Here is a 20765-nt window from a genome sequence, read left to right on the forward strand (position 1 = left end):
AGAAACGAAGACCCAACACAGCCATAAATAAATAAATTAATTAATTAATTTAAAAAAATAAAATAAAATAAAAGTATGAAAACTACATACTAAAATCTGGGGAATTAGAAAAAAATCATTCATAACCTTTCCCTCTTCCCATAATCTCCATTAGTTTGTGTATTTTCGTGTACTCTTTCTCAGATACGTATTTTACGACATTGCAGTTCTGTTATGTGTATAATTTTGGGTATTGTTTTTTCACTTAACCAGAAGCCTCATCAGTGGTGTTATGTGGTCTTTGTAGTCATTAGTTTTAATGGGCACAAGATATTTCATTGAGTGGCTGTCCCACCATCTACTTTCCCATTTTCTTTTTATCAGTTTGCTGCTTTTAATTTCTGTTGTTATAATTAAGGCTGTCAGAACATCTTCATGCATACAGCTCTCCCCCATTTGGAGTTCATTTCTGCAGACAGATTTCCAGAAGTGAAGTACCAAACTACAACAGGTTTAAACCTTTCTTTTATTATGGTTTTGGGTGCATACCAAATTTGTTTGCCAGGGGCTGCCCCGATTTCTAATGCCGCCAGCTATATATCAGAGTAGCAATTGCAGCCACTGCTTCCGTGTTGTCACTGAGTATAATTTAAAACTGTGCTAACATGGTTCTCTATTACTTTAATGCATACGCCTTCACTTCTCTCTGGCTGAGATTTTTCCTAAAAGCCCAGATTCTGATGGCCACAGGTCTCTCCTCAAGATGATGAGGCCACAAGGAACTCCAGCTCCAAACATAAGCACAGGCTGCCTTGAAGCTCAGGGTTATAAGAAATAGAACCCAAAAAAAATCATCAAAGCCCATTCAGAGCCTCAGAGCATAGTGCAGCAACAGGTGTGCAGAGGGCAAAGTGGAGAGACCTGCACAGAGGGTCTGTGCAGACCGGCACTCCCCAGACTGAGACGCTTGTCTGCTCGCCCTCTGGAGCGGATGGGGGCTGGGTGCTGAGGCTCAGACTTCGGGGGTCAGACCCTGGGAAGAGGACTGGGCCTCCATCAGAAAACAAGAAAAATCTCAAGTAAACAACCTAACCTATCACCTAAAAGGATTAGAAAAAGAAGAACAAAAACCTAAAGTCAGCAGAAGGAAGGAAATAATAAATATCAGGGAGGAAATAAATAAAACAGAGATTAAAAAAACAATAGAAAAAAATCAACAAAACCAAGAGCTGGTTCTTTGAAAGGGTAAACAAAATTGACAAACCTCTAGCCAGGCTCACCAAGAAGAAAAGAGAGAGAACCCAAATAAAATAAGAAATGAAAAAGGAGAAATCTCAACTGATACTGCAGAAATACAAAAAACCATAAGAGAATACTATGAACAATTACATGCCAACAAATTTGACAACCTAGAAGAAATGGACAACTTTCTGGAAACTTGCAGACCAAATTGAGTCAAGAAGAAATAGATAATTTGAACAGACTGATCACTAGAAGTGAAGTAGAATCTGTAATAAAAAAAAATTCCTACAAACAAAAGTCCAGGACCAGACGGCTTCACAGGTGAATTCTACCAAACATACAAAGAATTCATACTGATTCTTCTCAAACTCTTCCAAAAGACTGAAGAGGAGGGAACACTCCCAAAGACATTCTACTAAGCCACCATCACCCTGATACCAAAACCAGACAAAGACACCACTAAAAAAGAAAATTATAGGCCAATATATGTCATGAATATAGATGCAAAAATTCTCATCAAAATATTAGCAAACCGAATCCAAGAACACATAAAAAAGATCACACACCACAAATGAGTGGGATTCATCCCAGGTTCACAAGGATGGTTCAACATACGCAAATCAATCAATGCACACCACATTAAAAAAAGAAAAGTCCAAAACCACATGATCATCTCAATAGATGCAGAAAAAGCATTTGACAAAATTCAACATCCATTCATGATTAAAAACTCTTACCAAAGGGGGAATAGAAGGAACATATCTCAACATAACAAAAGCCATTTATGACAAACCCACAGCCAATACAATACTCAATGGTGAAAAGCTGAAAGCCTTCCCACTAAAATCTGGAACAAGACAAGGATGTCCACTCTCTCCACTTCTCTTTAACATAGTATTGGAAGTCCTAGCCACAGCAATCAGACAAGAAAAATAAATAAAAGGTATCCAAGTTGGAAGGGAAGAAGTAAAATTGTCACTATATGCAGATGACATGATACTATATAGAGAAAACCCTAAGGACTCCACACAAAAACTACTAGATCTAATAATGCAGCAAAGTAGCAGGATACAAGATTAACATTCAGAAATCAGTTGCATTCCTTTACACTAACAGTGAAATATCAGAAAGGGAATTTAAAAAAAAAAAGAAAACCTTTTAAAATTACACCAAAAAAAAAAAAAAAAACCACCTAAGAATAAACCTGACCAAGGAGGTGATTTATACACTGAGAACTATAAAACATTAATAAAGGAAATAAAAGAGGATTCAAAGAAATGGAAATATATCCCATGCTCTTGGATTGGAAGAATGAACATTGCTAAAATGGCAATACTACCCAAAGCAATTTACAGATTTAATGCGACCCTCATCAAATTACCCATGACATTTTTCACAGAACTAGAACAAACAATCCAAAAATGTATATGGAACCATAAAAGACCCAGAATTCCTAGAGCAATCCTGAGGAAAAAAAAAACAAGGCAGGAGGCATAACTCTCCTAGACTGCAGACAATATTACAAAGCTACAGTAATCAAAACCGTGTGGTATCGGTACAAAAACAGGCATACGAATCAATGGAACAGAACAGAGAGCCCAGAAATAAACCCACACACCTACAGTCAATTAATCTTCAACAAAGGAGGCAAGATTATAAAATGGGAAAAAGACAGTCTCTTCAGCAAGTGGTGTTGGGAAAGTTGGACAGCCGCATGTAAATCAATGACGTTAGAACACACCCTCACACCATACACAAAAATAAACTCAAAATGGCTTAAAGACTTAAACATAAGACAAGACACCATAAAACTCCTAGAAGAGAACACAGGCAAAACATTCTCTGACATAAATCGTACCAATGTTTCCTTAGGTCGGTCTCCCAAGGCAATAGAAATAAAAAAAAAAATAAACAAATAGGACCTAATCAAACTTAAAAGCTTTTGCGCAGCAAAGAAAACCATTAAAAAACCCAAAAAGGCAACCTACAGAATGGGAGAAAATATTTGCAAATGATGCGACTGACAAGGGCTTAATCTCCAAAATATACAAACAACTCATACAACTCAACAACAAAAAACAAATAACCCAATCCAAAAATGGGCAGAAGACCTTAACAGACATTTCTCCAAAGAAGACATATAGGTGGCCAGTAGGCACATGAAAAGATGCTCAACATCACTAATTATTAGAGAAATGCAAATCAGAACTACAATGCAGTACCACCTCACACCGGTCAGAATGGCCATCACTAAAAACAAATGCTGGAGACGATGTGGAGAAAAGGGAACCCTCCTACACTGTTGGTGAGAATGTAAGTTGGTCCAGCCACTACGGAAAACAGTATGGAGGTTCCTCAGAAAACTAAAAATAGAATTACCATATGATCCAGCAATCCCACTCCTGGGAATACACCTGGACAAAACTATAATTCAAAAAGAAACATGCACCCCTATGTTCACAGAAGCACTGTTCACAATAGCCAAAACATGGAAACAACCTAAATGTCCATCGACAGATGAATGGATAAAGATGTGGTACATATAAACAATGGAATACTACTCAGCCATAAAAAAAGAATGAAAAAATGCCATTTGCAGCAACATGGATGCAACTAGAGATTATTATACTAATTGAAGTAAGTCAGAAAGAGAAAGACAAATATCATATGATATCACTTATATGTGGAATCTAAAGTATGGCACAGATGAACCTACCTACAAAACAGAAACAGACTCACAGACATAGAGAACAGACTTGTGGTTGCCAGGCGGGAGGGGGGAGGGAGAGGGATAGACTGGGAGTTTGGGGTTAGCAGATGTAAACTATTACATACAGGATGGATAAACAACAAGGTCCTACTGTACAGCACAGGGAACTATATTGAATATCCTGTGATAAGCCATAATGGAAAAGAATATAAAAAAAGAATGTATGTATGTGTATAACTGAGTCACTGCTGTACAGCAGAGAGCGGCACAACATTGTAAATCAACTATACTTCAATTAAAAAAAAAATTTTTTTTTTAATCTGGACATTAAAAAAAAAAAAACCGAGGGAGATGCAAGAGGGAAGAGAAATGGGAACATATTGTATATGTATAACTGATTCACTTTGTTATAAAGCAGAAGCTAACACACTATTGTAAGGCAATTATACTTCAATAAAGATGTTTAAAAAAAAAAAAAAAAAAAAAACCATCAAAGCTCAGGTGCTGGGGCTCAGAACAAATGCAGACTCTGAGCGCATCCAGGGCACCAGGCACAGTTTTCTTTGTTGTTGGGCTTTTCTTCTAAAAAGTTTTTATTCTACAACGGAGAAAATGGAGGTCTGGAGCAAATGAGTGAGTTGTCCTAGGTCACTAGTCCATTAAGAGCAGCTGGGATTTCAATCTGGGGCAAGTGATTCCGAGGCCTGCAGCTGTGCTGGGCATCACACCACATCTAAAAAGCCAGTGGCCGCCAGGGACGATGCCCATGTGTCCATGTGAACACCAGCGATCCCCACACGTGGCAGGATTTCTGTATGTCAGTGACCTAATCTGATTCTTAAAGGGCTCTTTCTGAGTGAATCATTCTCAATACTCTGCATATTTCCAAACTCCACAGTAAAATACAGGGAGAATGTGGGCACAGAGATGATGAGTTCTTTAAATAAGCAAAGTGCTAGAAATAGCTTGGAAGTGGGGACTGAGCCTGAGAGAACAGAGTTGAGATTGATCTGGAAATTGCAGGGTAAAGAAAGCACTTAAAACTGAGCGGTTCGTCAAACACTAGGCTCTTTTAGGATCAGCCATGTCTCCAGTGGGGAGAGAAGCTCCTGGAAAGCTGGGCTGAACATGAGTGTAGGCACAGGGCAGCACTGGGCCGAGCCAAGGACGCTGGGGAGAGAAGTCAGCCGCAGTGGTTCCAGGACTGCTTCAGGCCCTCGACCAGGGCACCGAGCAGCACTTAGCTGGAGTGACAACCTGCAACAGAACCACGGAGGCTTTCAGGGCTCCTTGGGCCACCGGAGCCCTCGTGAGAGCCCCTCGGGGAGGGTCTCGTCTTGGTAGAAGAGAGGGCCAGGCTGACAGGGGTGGCTACTTGGTTTGGGGCACTCTGGGGTGAAAATGGGGAAAACAAGAACTTACAGAAGAAAAAACGTTCTCGTGTATCAGCTTCTAAGCCTTTTTGGCCAGGCATTTGTTGCTTTCCATTCTGCAGATAAAATATGACTACAACCCCCTTTTAAGAAACGGTCCTCCTTGATCAGCTGCACTGGTGAGGGTCTCTTTCTTTCCCACTCCTCGCCCCAAAGGGCAAAGGTTTGTGGTTTGTGTTTAAGACACATGCCTGTTGGGAAGGGGCGGGCAAAGAAAGAAGAAGAGGGGCAAAGGGCCCTTTTTCCTGACCAGAGTTCATGTTACTTGGCTCCAAGACCCCAGAACGCCAGCGAAACTGGACCAGGACATGGTGAAGAGGGGCCCCTGGTCATTTTCAAAGACACGCTGTTGTCCAGGTCACACAGAAGTGGCTCCTGCACTGCAGCTCCCTCTGTGCTTTAGGAGACGTTTCACTGCTTTTTGCTCGGTGACTCCACCCTCCCCGGGCCGCCCCCTTCCCTCCCAGACCAGGGCTCAGCCCGGTGCCTCTGGTCCCTCCCGTGCTTTCTCCCGGGAGGTCCCCTAGGCCCCAGGTCCCCTTTAGAGGGACCTCCTGCTCACCGGCCCAAAGCCACAGCTACCTTCTTCCCTGAACCTGCTCCTCTCAGTAAAGGGCAAACCCACCAACGACCCAACCTGAACCTGGACTCTTTTCTTCTCTAGTAAAAACGGAGTATTCTTACTCCCTGGGCTGTTGTTTTAGAACCAGGCCCGGCACATAGTAAGTGCTCAGTAAACGCAGGCTACTGGGCTCTGCTCCTGTTCTGCTTGGTCAGAGGCATCTAAGCTCCCCGGGGGGTCAGCAGTATTCCCACTGGATCCCCTCCGGGCGCTGGTCCCTCCCCGCCTTCCTCTGGTCACCAGGGGCGTGATGCCCGTGGCTGGGACACGCGGGCCGTGTCTGCGTCCGGAAGCAAGCGCGACTCTGAAGCCCCATCCCGGCCCAGTGTCTGGCGTGGAATCTGAGCTGAGACACTCCCCACAGGGATGTAGTGCTGCCGCCGTGCTGTCCCTGGACCCCCCAGAGCCTGTGCTTGTGACGGGGTCTCTGACCTCACCTTCCCCCTCAGACCCTGGAGCAGATCAGCGCGCAGGAGGGGACAGCCCTGCCTCGCGACCTGACAGGCCAGCGGGGGGACTGCGTCTGGAGCCTGTGATGAACGCCAGAAAGTCAGGAAGTTCCCATGCAGTCTTCTGATTTCTGGAAAAAGTCAGTTTTTCCAGGTGTGGACAAAGAGCTCTCAGGAGCCCCGTCCCCTGCGCCGAGCTGGGCCCAGCAACAGGATGCCGTTCCACGTGAAGAGCAGCCCCCGGCTCGGACAGCAAGTCGGAGGGGGATTCAAGCCCGCGGTCTTACACGAGATGGCTGAGATGGAAGAGCGCGGGGTACTCAGGAAGCCCCCTCCCCTCCTGCCAGTGACGCTGACGGCGCTACCCTCTGTGTCCCAGGCGCCCCGGTTGGAGCCCCAGGGCTGTGCACTGAGCCAGGCCTGGGCGTCAGTCTCCCCATGTGGGGAACTGGGTCTTCGCCGGCCACGTCCGTTCTAAATACAGAAAGACCACAACTGGGCCCAGTGTCTATTTTTACGTCCCACTCACTGGAGAGGAATGTGTAATATTTCAGTAAAGGAGGGTGCAGGCGGCCAAAACTAACTGTTTGGCTTGGCGGCCTCTGGCAGACCTAAATTGTTGAGATGAAGGCTGCAGAAACATTGTCAGAAAACATAATAGCTTACTGGAGCAAATGCTAATAAATTCACAAACCATTTAACTTTTATCCTCCTCCACCTCCCCCGCCAAAGGAGGAAAAGGAAGAAGAAGAGGGGAAGATACGAACAATTTTTAGAATCTCAAAATCAGTAGGATGACAATCTGGTGGGGAAGAGACAGCACGGCCTAGCCACTGAGACTGGGGGTGTCAGAGCCTCCAGGCCAGCGGGGCACGGGGGACAGGGTCTGGGGACCACCCGCCCCTAACCCCGAGGCCCCAGGGGCTAGAGAACACTCCTGTATTTTCACCAGGGAGCCGGGCGGACAATGGACATTGCCCAGCTGTTGGGCCCCATGGCAACGAGCCTGGGGACAACCCAACAGACACGCAACAGACAGTGGGTGTGAGGGAGCCTGCGGTTATAAGGCCAAGGGAAGGACAGGAACCTCTGCCCTCCAGGTGCTTGTCGTCTCACAGGGACAAGACGCACCGACAAAGAACACCACCAGTGACATTAATGTGTGGCCGTCTAGCGCAGAGCTTCTCAGAGGGGACACAGAAGGGGGACAGTTGCAGACACTGCGGCAAGGGGTGAAGCACACGGCCCTGGGCTGGGACATCTAGCTCACACCCCTCACTCTGGGCCTCCGTTTCTTCATCTGTCAAAGGGCGCGTTGTGGGGATTAGTCGAGGAAATGCCCCCAAGGTGCTCAGCACAGATCAGGGGCCTGTGGGAGCTGCCCAGCTGTCACAAGAGCTGGGAGAACCACCGGAACGGAATCTGCTGCGGGTCTGGGGGGCAGGTGGGACCTGCACGGGTGGCTGGGGGCCGGGGGCTGGGCAAGGCGCCGAGGCAGGCGAGATCGGTGCCACGGGGCAGGGCTGCGGGACTGGAGAAGAGACCGGCGGGAAGGACCCTTGGGGCCAGAGCAGCGGGCGGGGACCTGGGCCGAGGAGCTGACAGGTCACCGCACCTACAAAAGCCAGGACAGGTCCAGAGCAGGGGGCCACAGGCCTGCTCTGGATCTCAGGAAGGTGAGTTACAGACAGCACGGGGGAGGGGGAGGGAGACTTCACTGCTGGGCAGAGGTGGGGTCTCCGTGAGGGCCCCAAGCAGGAGTGACGCTGTGATGGGAGCCAGGCGTGGCTCCACGGCCCTGCGCTTCGCAGAAACTTTTGGCTGGCGGTGAGGAGGGACAGCCAGCCAGAACCGTAACGGGGAACCCAGGGAACCCTCCATGTACGGACATCCTGACGGAACACGCTTCTGTCCCGCCTGGGCAAGAGATGCCTGTTAGCCACAGACAGACCCAAGCTCCAACCTCTCTTCATCGATTCAACCCGCCTGCCCGTGACCGCCGCCCCTGAGCCCCAGCATCCCGGCCCACGGCGGGGGCAGCGACACTGACCTCCTGGGTGAAAGCATTTGATGTGCCTGCAGATGCCTGGCGTGGACCTCAGCCCGTGGAGATGCGCTTGCTCCCAGGCGCTTACTTCTCCTCCTGAGGAGGGGCTGAGATCAAGGAGCTGTCCCTACTCCAGGAGTGGTCTGTGGTCCCTCGGAGATCAAGGAGCTGATCCCCACCCAGCTTACTCACGATCCCCAAATAGGCAGCCGAACCTCGGGTGAAGGACGCGGGTAGACAGGAAGGGAAAACCCAGACAGCCTGGGGGGAGGCAAGCACGGTGGGCGTGGTGTCCCCAGAGTCCAGCCACCCGTCGCTAGGGCCCGACCTGCCCCTGCAGGAGTCTCCCGTAAACCCCCAGCCCAGAGGGGCGGCAGCGCGAAGAGTCCTCTCCTCCCGACTCCCCTCTCTGGAGCGTTCCAAGTGCTGAGTGTTTTCCTCGTGGAACCTCAGGAGCAGGAGAGAGGAATCCGCCGTGGGGCCCTGCAGGCGCCCGTGCCCCCAGCACACCTGCCAAGCGGACGGACAAGGGGAAAGGTGACGACCAAGGGCACCTCGCCCGGCCGGGACAGGCACTTCTGCCCAGAGCCTCCCTTCCGTGGGGAAGGGGTCAGAGCGACAGAGGCATCGGGCCTGGTGCGGCCTCGGCAGGAGGCGACCCAGGAGGGGAGGGCAGGCTGGAAGACCGAGCAGGGTCCGAGGAAATGGGCAGTGCGTGTCCGGCAGCGAGGCCTCTCCTGGTCAGAGCTGCCTTTCAGGGACGGACAGCACCAGCTCGCCCACCCTCGGCAGGTCTCTGCAGGGGTCCTCGGCCACGGGCTGGCCCGAAGGAAGGAGCCCAGACAGAGGTGCAAAAATTGGGAAGAAATCCCACATCCCTGAGATTCTCGGCTCTGTGCCCGACAACCATCACCTTGGGTCAGGCTGACCCTGGCCTCAGCTGATCGACTGGTGACTGAGAAGTCAGAGCTGAGGAAGAGCTGGGCACTTAGTTGGCTATCATTAAATGTCTGCAGAAGTGGGGACCTCCCCGGTGGTCCAGTGGCTAAGACTCCGCGCTTCCAGTGCAGGGGGCGTGGGTTCGATCCCTGGTCAGGGAACTAAGATCCCACATGCCGTGCAGCACGGCCGAAGAAAAGGAAAAAAAAAAAAAAGTCTGCTGAAGTGAACGGCTGCAGAAGGCATGAGACCGCATCTACCAACGTGCAGTAAATATGTGTCATGTGAATGAAGGAGAATGATCGTGTGGCTAAAGTGGTCCTCCTGCGTGAGCTCCGCCCCCAGGCGCGGTCATCCCCACGCTGGGCTCTTTGCCGAGAGCGAGTGTTTACTCACCTCTGAGCCTTAAGCATAATGTCTGACCCAGAGTGGAAGGCTAATCAATGTCCGCTGGATTTTTGAAAAAAATCAGTGAATTATGTCATAGAGACAGGAAGTAGAAGGGTGGTTGCCAGGGGTTGGGGGAGGGGGAAAGGGGGGTTTTGGCTTAAAAGGAACAGAGTTTCAGTTTGGGAAGATGATAAAGTTCTGGAGATGGATGGTGGTGACGGCTGCAAAACAGTGTGAATGCACTTAAGGCCGCCGAACTGCACACTTACAAATGGCTAAGATGGTACATTTTATGGGATGTGTATTTTACCACAATTTAAAACTCAAAAAAAACCCATCAGTGGATGATAGACAATCAAATGAAATGACCCGCTGTCGGGGCTGTCAGAGCGTGGAGTCTTTGATTCAAAACGGCACAGATTCTCCGCAACCGTCCCTCAGGAGCTGCGATCCATGTCCTCACACCCCAAATCCGGGCTGGACTGTGCCTCGATTTGACCAGCAGAACAGAGCAGAGGGGATACTTCGGTTCCCAAGCCTCAGCCTCGGAAGACCCTGTCGGCTTCCACTCTCACCCGAGGGAACTCTTCCACCAACACGTAGCTCGCTGGACACATGTGGCCCCAACCGGACACGGAAGAGAGGGTACCCCAGAGCAACCAGCTCCCATCGGCCGTCAGATGACACGTGAGCAGTCCCGGGCGAGGCCCACAGAAGAACAGCCAGGCTGAGCCCTGCCCAGACCACTGGCCCCCAGAAGCAGGAGCAAAGAAATGGCTGCTTCAAGCCGCGAAGGAGTGAGGTGCCTGCCACGCATCAAAGACGTCAAATGACAAAGAGCCTCCAGCCTTGCAGCTGGAGGTCAGGGCCACCCTGCCCTGGCTAACCCACCTCCTGCATGCAGCTCTCCAAGTTCTCATCCGTCTTTCAGTCCTAAGGAAGAGCGTGACAATGAAGAGAGGTGGGCACTCGCGCTTCAGCTGGGGAGAGGCGAGGGGTGGAACTCCGACTCTTGATGACAGAGCAGGCGTAAAGCCCTTTGCTCTCTGGAACGCTCTCTATTTTGCCTCTACAAAGTTCTGACTTTAAATCACGTAAGTGTGATTTTGAGAGCGCAAATCGAAAGGTGAGGACACAGCCCACCTGTTCATGAAATAAGCTGGTTCTCTCATTGAAAGGGAACGTGGGGCTTCCCTGGTGGCACAGTGGTTGAGAATCCGCCTGCCAATGCAGGGCACACGGGTTCGAGCCCTGGTCTGGGAAGATCCCACATGCCGCGGAGCAACTGAGCCCGCGAGCCACAACTACTGAGCCTGCGCGTCTGGAGCCTGTGCTCCGCAATGGGAGAGGCCGCAATAGTGAGAGGCCCGCGCACCGCGATGAAGACTGGCCCCCGCTCGCCGCAACTGGAGAAAGCCCTCGCACAGAAACGAAGACCCAACACAGCCAAAAATAAATTAATTAATTAAAAAACAAAAACAAAAACAAAAAAACCCAAGTTAATTAAAATGAGCAACACATATTGGCTTAACTTTATCAAGCCTTCTCAATTTCTGCAGGTTCCCAAGGGACCTGGATGGTATCTGTGGACAATTAACTCCAGCACGAGCGTGACCCGTGCTGGACTGCGTCAGCACACCTTGTTCTAGAGACTTTTTCCCGGCACCTGTTCCCACACTGAGCCTCAGGCGCTGCGGTCACCGCCCCAGGCGCTGCCCCATCCTTGCCCCAGAATGTCATCTGCATCAAGTTAATAACAGATGAAACATCCCATCCCACAGACGGCTGACTCAGGAACATTTAACAAGGTAAGTTCTTACGAGAGTAGATATCCTCGTGGGGGGCACGATGGACTTAGGGCTCGGGGCATTTTAACTAATTCGACTTCTCTGTCTTCATCACTGAGACATCATCAAACACAGGGCCCAGTCCAGTAACATCTGTGCTGCCTTCTGGGCCACTGTCCGCGAGGCTGTCCACTCCCCCCTGCAGACTACCCATCTGCCTAGGATTACAGTAAGGCCCCTACATACGAACGAGTTGTATGTAGGTACCCAACTAACACAGTGGGTTATCTAGGACTGTACTGTAACGGGTTTAAAACAGCTTTAGCACAAATAACATAGAAAACAAACAAAAAATAAAGAAAACATTTTCAATCTTACAGTACAGTCCCTTGAAAAGCACAGTAGTGCAGTACAACAGCTGTCACACAGGGGCTGGCATCAAAGAGTTCCTGACTGGAGTGGGGGGAGAGGAGGTGGGAGATGGTAGAGCTGAAGGATCGTTACCAATAGGAGACGAGGGCAAGCTGCAATTTCACTCACGCCTGACGTTGATGGAACGCACGTTCGCATCTTTGAAACTTTGCAGCTTGAAGGTTCGTATGTAGGGGACTTAACTGTAGTGCTTCTCAGTTACCCATCTGGGGAACCCATGTAAAAGGAATATTGATGGCCCTGGCTGAACGTCGATGTGCTGAGGTACTTTCTACCCACCTCCAACTCCCTTTGCCCTGTCACTGGACGAGGCATTTACGGGTGGGTCTCGGAGCTCGGAAGCTGCAATCCCAGGCTTCTCCTCACTCTCCCTGGCTGCCTCCCAGCTACCCTCACCGCTTCAGCCACCCCTTAACCAGTGCCCCGATCCTGAAGGAGACTCCAATTCCAGGCACAACGTCGTCGCTCACCCTGCCCTCTGCGCAGACCTAGGTTATTAATCTGCCACGGAAATTAAAAAAAAAAATCACGCACGCAGGATGCAGGTATTTGCATCTTTATTTTTAGGATGTTTAGGACCTGACGTTCTGGATCCCTGAAGGCAGGGGTCTGTGCTTGCGGGATGAGCATGGTCGTCTGCGTTAATCCCACATATTCGCAAAAGCCACCTCTCAACTCTCACGTAAGAGTCACCTCAACTTTCACAGGCTTCCTCATCCTAGGGCAGCTCGCGTCACTTGGGGTAATCAATCAGCGAACCAACCGCGCCTGTGGGCAACACCACCGGATGTCCTGACCCATCGGAGCCCTCGTCAAATCCTTCATTTTAAGACACAGACCCCCACGTGAGGGCCTCGCAGGTGGCTTGCAGACCCCCCCCCCCCACTGCCGCATCCCGCTCTGACCCACCCTCCCTACAGCCCCCTGGACGCCGCTTCTACCGGGATGAGCAACTGTAGGCACAAGTGAAAAACCAAGAAACAAGCCCCTTCAAGTGTCAGGGCTTGAAAGCCCTGATCCAACCTCAAGCCTAAGCCCTATTCCAGGCACACAGCCGTCCTGGTCACCCCCATTAGGCAAAGGACCCTCCAACACACAGCAGAGAATGTTGTAGAATTCAGAGAATCCTGGTCTTTTTCCTTCTTTTCCTTGGGTTTGAGACACCTGCCTTTTGGTCATTTTGCGCTACTTACTAATGCACCTGTACTGGGACAACTAGGGAGAATGGGGAAAACGGATAAACCCAGCTAAGCTTGATACTCTTAAGCAACTTTGGCAACAGTAACACTAACAGCAATAAACGAATGACTGGGGACCAGCATCAGGGATCCAGGCTGGGTTGCACATCTGTATCCACTGGCTCGTCCAGCTTCAAAGGGTACAAAGGGCACTCTTCCCCTCCTCCCTTCCTCCCTCGGGACTCTGCCTTTGAGGCGACTCTTGCAGGCAGTTCTGATGCGTCTGCAGCCTTGTCTCCGCATCCACCCACCTTCCCGTCTCGGCTGCCCTTCTGATTTCACTTTAATAAAAGCAGCTCCTAACCACCCCGCCCCACTGCTTTCCCAGGACAGGGGAGCCCCGGGTAGAGGGCACCCCGCCCGCCCGCCGACCGTGCCCAGCGCGCCGACCGCCACGCTTCCATCCATCACCAAGCCCAACGCAGCGCAGGCCCCGCCCCTCCGCCTCTCCTCTCCCACCGGCAGGGGGCGCATCACCCGCAGCCCGCGGCCTTCGGAGCCCACCAAGGGCCGAACGGAAAATACCTAAGGACGCCACGCTTTTTAAGAAGACAAACAAATCTAAATTTAACCCAACTTACCCTCGTTTCCCAGGAGAAAGGGGCAGAGTGTTCATCTTGCCAAGTTATGTCCTGAAATAAAAATTCAAGAATAAATCTGAAATCCAAACCCAAAGGGACCCCGCGCAGACAACCACCCGAGGCCATGGGGGAACCAAACTTCAGCAAGAAGAATCCCAAGTCCTGGCTCAAAACCAGCCTGAAGTTGTCGCGCTCTGCAGAGAATGTGCTGACCTTCTGGGTCTGGCTCCCCCCTCACCTTGCTGGCCGCGGTGGCCAGGCACGCCCGTCCCCTGCCAAACAGACACTCGATGAATGCCTGGGAGCCCCAGGACGGACTCGATGACAGGGAGGCTGGGGAGAAAGGAAACAGGGCTTCCGGGCTCAGGTCTCGGCCCTGCCAGCGACTAGCCACGCGGCCAGGGGAAGATGACTTAGCCTTTCGAGCCTCGGTTTTCTCATCTGCAAAAGGAGAACTGCGCTTCCCCTGCGGGGCTGTTGTGAGGATAAAATGAGGTAACAGAGGAAAAGAAGGTCGGGTGATCATCTGCCAGTCAACACCGGTACTGTCTGAGCATCGTTCTCCCATCCCCCTAAGTGCCTGCCAGAGATCTGAAAGGCAGCGATCAGCCTCTCAATGAAGAAAACGCCAACTGAATGCAACTGCCTAATTACAGTGAAAACTCTGAAATCCCTCTGACCCTCACAGGCAGAACAGGAGAGAAGGAGCCCTTCAAAACAGTCACTGAGGATCTGACCTTGGATCCGCTGACCTGAACAAAGGTTTGTAAGATCGCCTTTCCTAGGCCACCCCTCCAACCCTCCAGCTGTATTCCTATACTAGCAAACGTCTCATGTGTGCCCAGCTTCTGCTGGGGAATCATATTTTCTGAACCAAAAACTGGGACATCCTGGGCGATACAGACTGAAAATGGGATAAAATATTTTGAATTGAGACTGTCCTCGCATAAAGCACCCCAGGTACATGATGTCTTCGCGCCCAGAGGCACTCCCTAGCCCCAGAGCTAGGTTACCTGGCTCCCCTCCCCTTCCTCCAGGAGGGGGACCAGTTCTGCAGAGGGTCCACTTCCTTCAGTACCGACTCCATCCCCAGCCTTGGCCTCTAAGCTATGTCTCCTATCACTCCTGGCTGTCAGGCAAAACTTTAAAAATGAGAGGGAACGTGGGCCACTACGCTCCCATTGGGAATCTCAGTTAAGTCCAAGTGTACTCCTCAACTTACAAACTGTGTCCCTCCAAGAGTAGAAAGGTGAGTTAACAAGTCTCGGCTGAGGGGGCTCCTGCATCCAGGTCTCTGTGTGTGTGGTCAGGGCGTGGGAGAAGAGCGCAGTTGAGCTCAATGACCTGAAAGTCCTTAAAATTCTGTGATCTCAGGACCCTCTAAGTTCCTCTCAGAAGCAATAAAACAAGAAGGACTTTGTTTTCACATGGGAAAAATAAAGGAGGCTGATGAAATGTATGTCCCCTTTGTTCTAGATTTGGACCTGTGGAAAAATGGCAAAGGGAAACCAACTGGTAAATGTGCTCCCTCTATGGGGAGGCGGGGTGGGGGGGTGGACAGCCCAGTGGCCACCTCAGGGGACAGAGGAGGCATGTGGAGATTCAATGGGCAGGCAGAGGCAGAGAAGGGAGCAGGGCCACTGGCCAAAAGCAGGACACGCCGGAGCTGGACACCCCTTCTCATGTGATACGATCGATCCTCTGAATATTAATTATGCAGCTTGAGTCCCTTTGAAATCTGCAAAGAACACAGTAGGAAGGTTTTTGGCTTTGGAAGATGAATGAGTGCAAGACTCTGAGGAACAAAGATGTAGCCTGGAGCTTGGTGAGCCAGCAGGCTCCAGTGGCTGCAGCCCAGATCGGCTGAAATTCCAAGGGGGCTGCAGACAGAGGGGGGTGCACTGTGATTTCTCCCCAACTTGGTGTCAAGTCAATAATCTTTTGTTTGCTCCAGCAAGAAACGGAGTCAAGGGGCAAATTCCTTACATTTCTGCAGTTCTGAGCTCATAAAAAAAATAATCATAAAGCACTTAACAAAAATAAACATGCCAAACAAAAATGTGATTGAAGCTCTGATGTCAGCCACTGGCTGCACACGCCAGCCACAGAGAGCGTTGGGGGCAAGCACAGGCTTTCCAGGCAGTTGGATGCAAAACGGCATCAGGATTGCAAAGTTCTAGACATGGATAGTGGTGATGGCTGTACAACACTGTGCATGTACTAACCGTACACCTAAAAATGGTTAGCACGGTCAATTTTATGTTATGAATATGGTACCACAATAAAAAAAATCTGAAAAGGCTATATATATGATATGATTCCAACTATATGACATTCCGGAAAAGGTAAAACTATGGAGACAATAAAGAGATCAGTGGTTACCAGGGTTGAACAGAAGAAGGGCTGACTAGGCAGAGCACAGAGGATTTTCAGGACGGTGAAATACTCCGTACCATACTGTCATGATGGATGCTTTTCTCAAAACCCATAGAATGGACCACAGCAAGAGTCAACCCCAATGGAAACTATGGACGTTGGGCAACAATGCTGTGTAGGTTCATCCACTGTAACAAATCTTCCACTCTGGTGGGCGCGTTGGTAGTAGCAGAGGGTACACACGTGTGACAGTAGGCGGTAGGTCAGAAACCTGTACTTTCTACTCACTTTTGCTGGGAACCCAAGACTGCTCCAAAAATTAAAATCTATTCTTCAAAAAAGTGTCCCCTCCCACCCCCCCCCAAAAAAAACCTGACACAGGTAACAAATGCTAAAAACATCATTTCCTAATTACTTTAGTCCCTCTTGCTATTATCTGTGCTCTTGAGGTTACTTACATCTGTTGCCCCTGCAAGATGGAAAGTGCATCTATAACACCACACAACGGGGTCACTGCACCTCCCCGACCGGCTCTGATGCAGTGAGCTACCGGGGGGCTTGGACAGCCCCTGGGGGAGCATCTCCATGGCAACCAGCAGGCGCTCCACATCAGGGCTGCCCCCCTCACTGCCCTGGAGCCAGATGTTAAACATTTCCCAACACACCACAGCTGCAACCAATATCAAACACACTGAAATTCACTACATTGTACACTAAATGTAACCTGCTACTCTTAAATTTTTTAAGGATTTTGGTAATTTTGCTTTGGAAATTATTTGGTGACAAGTAACTCATCTATAATTGGTTGATTCCTCTGTAAAAGTCAGGACTGCTCCAAAATTATTCTAAAATGAAAAATTCTGGACTTAGAATTCATTTCAAACGTGAAATGTTATAAATATTAGCCTTTCCTCTTCATGAAGTTGGAGACTAACGGGCCATTTATTCTTTTATAACTTTCTTTCCAATTTTGGGGCCGGTGAATTTCATCGCGTCCCAAGCGTGTGAGGTGCACAGCACCTGTAAGTGGCACTGCCCACAGCGGGTGTCTCGTAGTGCGGCCACAGGTCAGCCTGAGCAAGTGGAGCCAGGAGCACGGGCGTCACAGAGCAGCTCTGAGCTCCCCCTACACAAAGCCAGGCCACCAGCAGCCCGCAGACGGGAGCGGCACCTTTCCTGCAACTGTCAAAAGAACTGCTTCTGAGACCCCTGCAGCGCTCTGAAAGTCTCGCTTCCACTCTGGGCCTCTCTGAGGGACAGACTGGGGATCATTCTGCAACCTGAACAAACTGTACCTTCCTGCAGATGCCCTCTCTCTGGCACACCTGTTCCAGGTAGCCAGAGGGGATGACCACCTCCTGGGTCCTCACTGGTCTTGCGTCCACGCCGGCGCCATTAACAGGCACCAGACTCAAGACTCTCTGAAGAGCACCCCTAGCCTAGAGGTTCTAGGTCTGGCTGTAAATCAGAATCATTTAGGGGCTTCCCGGGTGGCGCAGTGGTTAAGAATCCGCCTGCCAATGCAGGGGACACGGGTTTGAGCCCTGGTCTGGGAAGATCCCACATGCCACGGAGCAACTAAGCCTGTGCACCACAACTACTGAGCCTGCGCTCTAGAGCCCGCGAGCCACAACTACTGAGCCCATGTGCCACAACTACTGAGCCCGCGAGCCACAACTACTGAGTCCGTGTGCCACAACTACTGAGGCCCACATGCCTAGAGCCTGTGCTCCGCAACAAGAGAAGCCACCTCAATGAGAAGCCCGCGCACCGCAACAAAGAGTAGCCCCCGGTCGCCACAACTAGAGAAAGCCCGTGCGCAGCAACGAAGACCCAACACAGCCAAGGATAAATTAATTAATTTAAAAAAAAGATTCCACCAAATGAATTAACAAGTTCATCTAGAAGGACAAGAACTCCCACATTAAAAAAAAAAAAAAAAAGAATCATCTAGAGTGCTGTTTTAATAGGCAGTATCTGTGGGTCCCACCTGACAGCTTTAGAAAACCAACAGCTGCCTAGGTAATCCTAATGCAGCCGTTCCCCTTGGGCAGCTTACCTACTTCAGTCCTCCACAGGACACCTGACTGCCTCATCACACTGGGGACACTTGGCCACACAGGCTGCACTTGCTGACGTCCCAGGCTCAGGGACCCACCTCTGTCTTCCCAGGCCACTCCACCTGCCAAGGTGGCCTCAATGAATACTGCTAGGTGACTCTCATCATCCCCAAATAAGGACTTCTACTAAACCAACCTGGGTTGAGGCTGCTCTCACGAGGAGCCCAAGGCTTTCTGGGCTGGCTCTCACCCACCCAACTGTGGAGCAGGCAGAATTACGTTCTGCGCATCAGTATAATCAACCAAGGCACACAAACGGTCTCCTAATACACAGCAAGGGCCCAGCAAATCACGTTTAAAGGCCGCTTTCATTTCATTCTTCCCAGAGTTCAAAGATTACGTAAAACTACTGGAACAGCATTTCTAATCATGCCCTTAGTATGTAACCATAAACAATAAACACTCTTAGGTGGTAGTCAGAATACGGCGCACTGTTTGTTAAATTTCTCCTGCCGCCTAGAGGGCTGAGTCTCTAAAAGTCAGAATCCCAACCATTAAGCTCCCCAGAAATAGATCTGATTTTTCTTGAGGGATTCAGCAACAGTGCTCACTGGAACCATATATTGTCACTGGCCTCCGGAAGTCCATAAATGAGGGGAGTTTCTGGTTGATAGACAGTGGCATCCTGGCTTAAAAGTAAGAAATGTACTGGGCATATACCCAGAGAAAGCCATAATTCAAAAAGACACATGAACCCCAAGGTTCACTGCAGCACTATTTACAATAGCCAGGTCATGGAAGCAACCTAAGTGTCCATCGACAGACGAATGGATAAAGAAGTTGTGGTACACATATACAATGGAATATTACTCAGCCATAAAAAGGAACAAAATTGGGTCATTTGTAGAGACGTGGATGGACCTAGAGACGGTCATACAGAGTGAAGTTAAGTCAGAAAGAGAAAAACAAATATATATTAACGCATATATGTGGAATCTAGAAAAATGGTACAGATGAACCGGTTTGCAAGGCAGAAACAGAGACACAGATGTAGAGATCAAACGTATGGACACAAAGCAGGAAAAGCAGGGGGGGCGGGGGCGGGTAGGGGGAGGATGAACTGGTAGATCCGGATTGACATGTATACACTAATTTGTATAAAACAGATAACTAATAAGAACCTTCTGTGTAAAAAATAAAATTAAATTAAAAAAAAAAAAGTAAGAAATGTAAACTCTGAAATACTCTAAGCTAGAGAAATGAAGCTCGGATGGCAGGGCCTGCGGGAGCAGGACAGACGACGCTGCCCCGTGTTGCTGACTGTCTCATCCCTCAGTGAGGTCGGCTGGCCGGGGCCTCCTGGAACATCCTGCCCGCAGCACCTTCTTCCTGCTGATCTGGTTAGTGTGGGTCTGTACGTCAAATTCACAGGAGCATATTAAAAACAGAAGGGAGGCAATCATGCTCCTTGGTATTTCGCCAAATGAGTTGAAAACTTAGGTCCACACAAAAACCTACACATGGATGCTTACAGCAGCTTCAGCCATAAATGCCAAAACTTAGAAGCAACCAAGATGTCCTTCGGTAGGTGAACGGCTATGAATGGCTAAGTAAGTGAACTGTGGTCCATCCAGGCAGTGGAATACTATTCAGCACTAGGAAGAATGAGCTGTCAAGCCATGAAAAGACACTGAGGAACCTTCAATGCATATTACTAAGTGACAGAAGCCAATCTGAAAAGGCTCCATGATTCAACTATATGACGTCTGGAAAAGGCAAAACTGTGGAGACAGTAAAAAGATAAGTAGTTGCTAGGGGCTGGAGGGGAGAGAGGGATGAACGGGAGGCACGCGGAGGATTTTTAGGACAGTGAAAATACTCTGTACAGAACTGTAATGATGGAATTGTGTCCTCATACATTTGTCCAAACCACTGAATGTCCAACATCAAGAGTGAAGTGTAAACTCCGGGCTCTGGGTGACCATGATGTGTCAGTGTCGGTTCACTGGTCGTTCACAAATGCACGGCTCTGGTGCGGGTGTTGATCCCGGGGGAGGTTGTGCATGGGGTGCAGGGGTGTATGGGAACTCTCTGTACTTCCTGCTCAGTTTTTGGGAATCTAAAGCTGCTCTAAAAAATAAAGCCTACTTAAAAAAAGGGAGGAGTGAAGAAGAAGAATATGCTTTTTTTTTTTTTTTTTTTTTACCAACTGGTTATTCTTAGGGACTATTGTTTATATGTTTATGGAATCAATGTTTTCCCCTTTGACTTGTAGTATATTTAATTCTGCTGAGATCAGAGGGTTGCCAGCACCGGAAGTACAAAAGGGCAGTTCCAACAACAGAAAAGCAGTTATGATTTAACTCCTGGGCAGGTTCCACCATGAATACAAATACAGAAACTCAGGCCTCCTCAGACCTCAGCAGAAACATGCCAAGGTAGTGATGGGAGGATGGGTGGGGGACAGGTCTAAGGAAATG

The 20765-nt window shown here is 49.5% G+C and overlaps 1 protein-coding gene across 2 annotated transcripts in view; it reads right to left on the reverse strand.

Moving 5' to 3' along the window:
* The window catches only part of C16H1orf198 (chromosome 16 C1orf198 homolog), a 35191-nt gene that overhangs the window by 8540 nt on the left and 5886 nt on the right, over window positions 1–20765 (reverse strand). Inside the window, exon 2 of one of the 2 annotated variants that reach the window (XM_059900347.1) lies at window positions 13850–13900. The exons of the other annotated variant lie outside the window; for it this stretch is intronic. Coding sequence (XP_059756330.1) covers window positions 13850–13900 — 51 coding nt within the window. The remainder of the gene's footprint in view (window positions 1–13849; window positions 13901–20765) is intronic. 2 annotated transcript variants of the gene reach the window in all.

Source organism: Balaenoptera ricei, chromosome 16 (genome assembly GCF_028023285.1).
Source record: "Balaenoptera ricei isolate mBalRic1 chromosome 16, mBalRic1.hap2, whole genome shotgun sequence".
Classification (NCBI taxonomy): domain Eukaryota; kingdom Metazoa; phylum Chordata; class Mammalia; order Artiodactyla; family Balaenopteridae; genus Balaenoptera; species Balaenoptera ricei.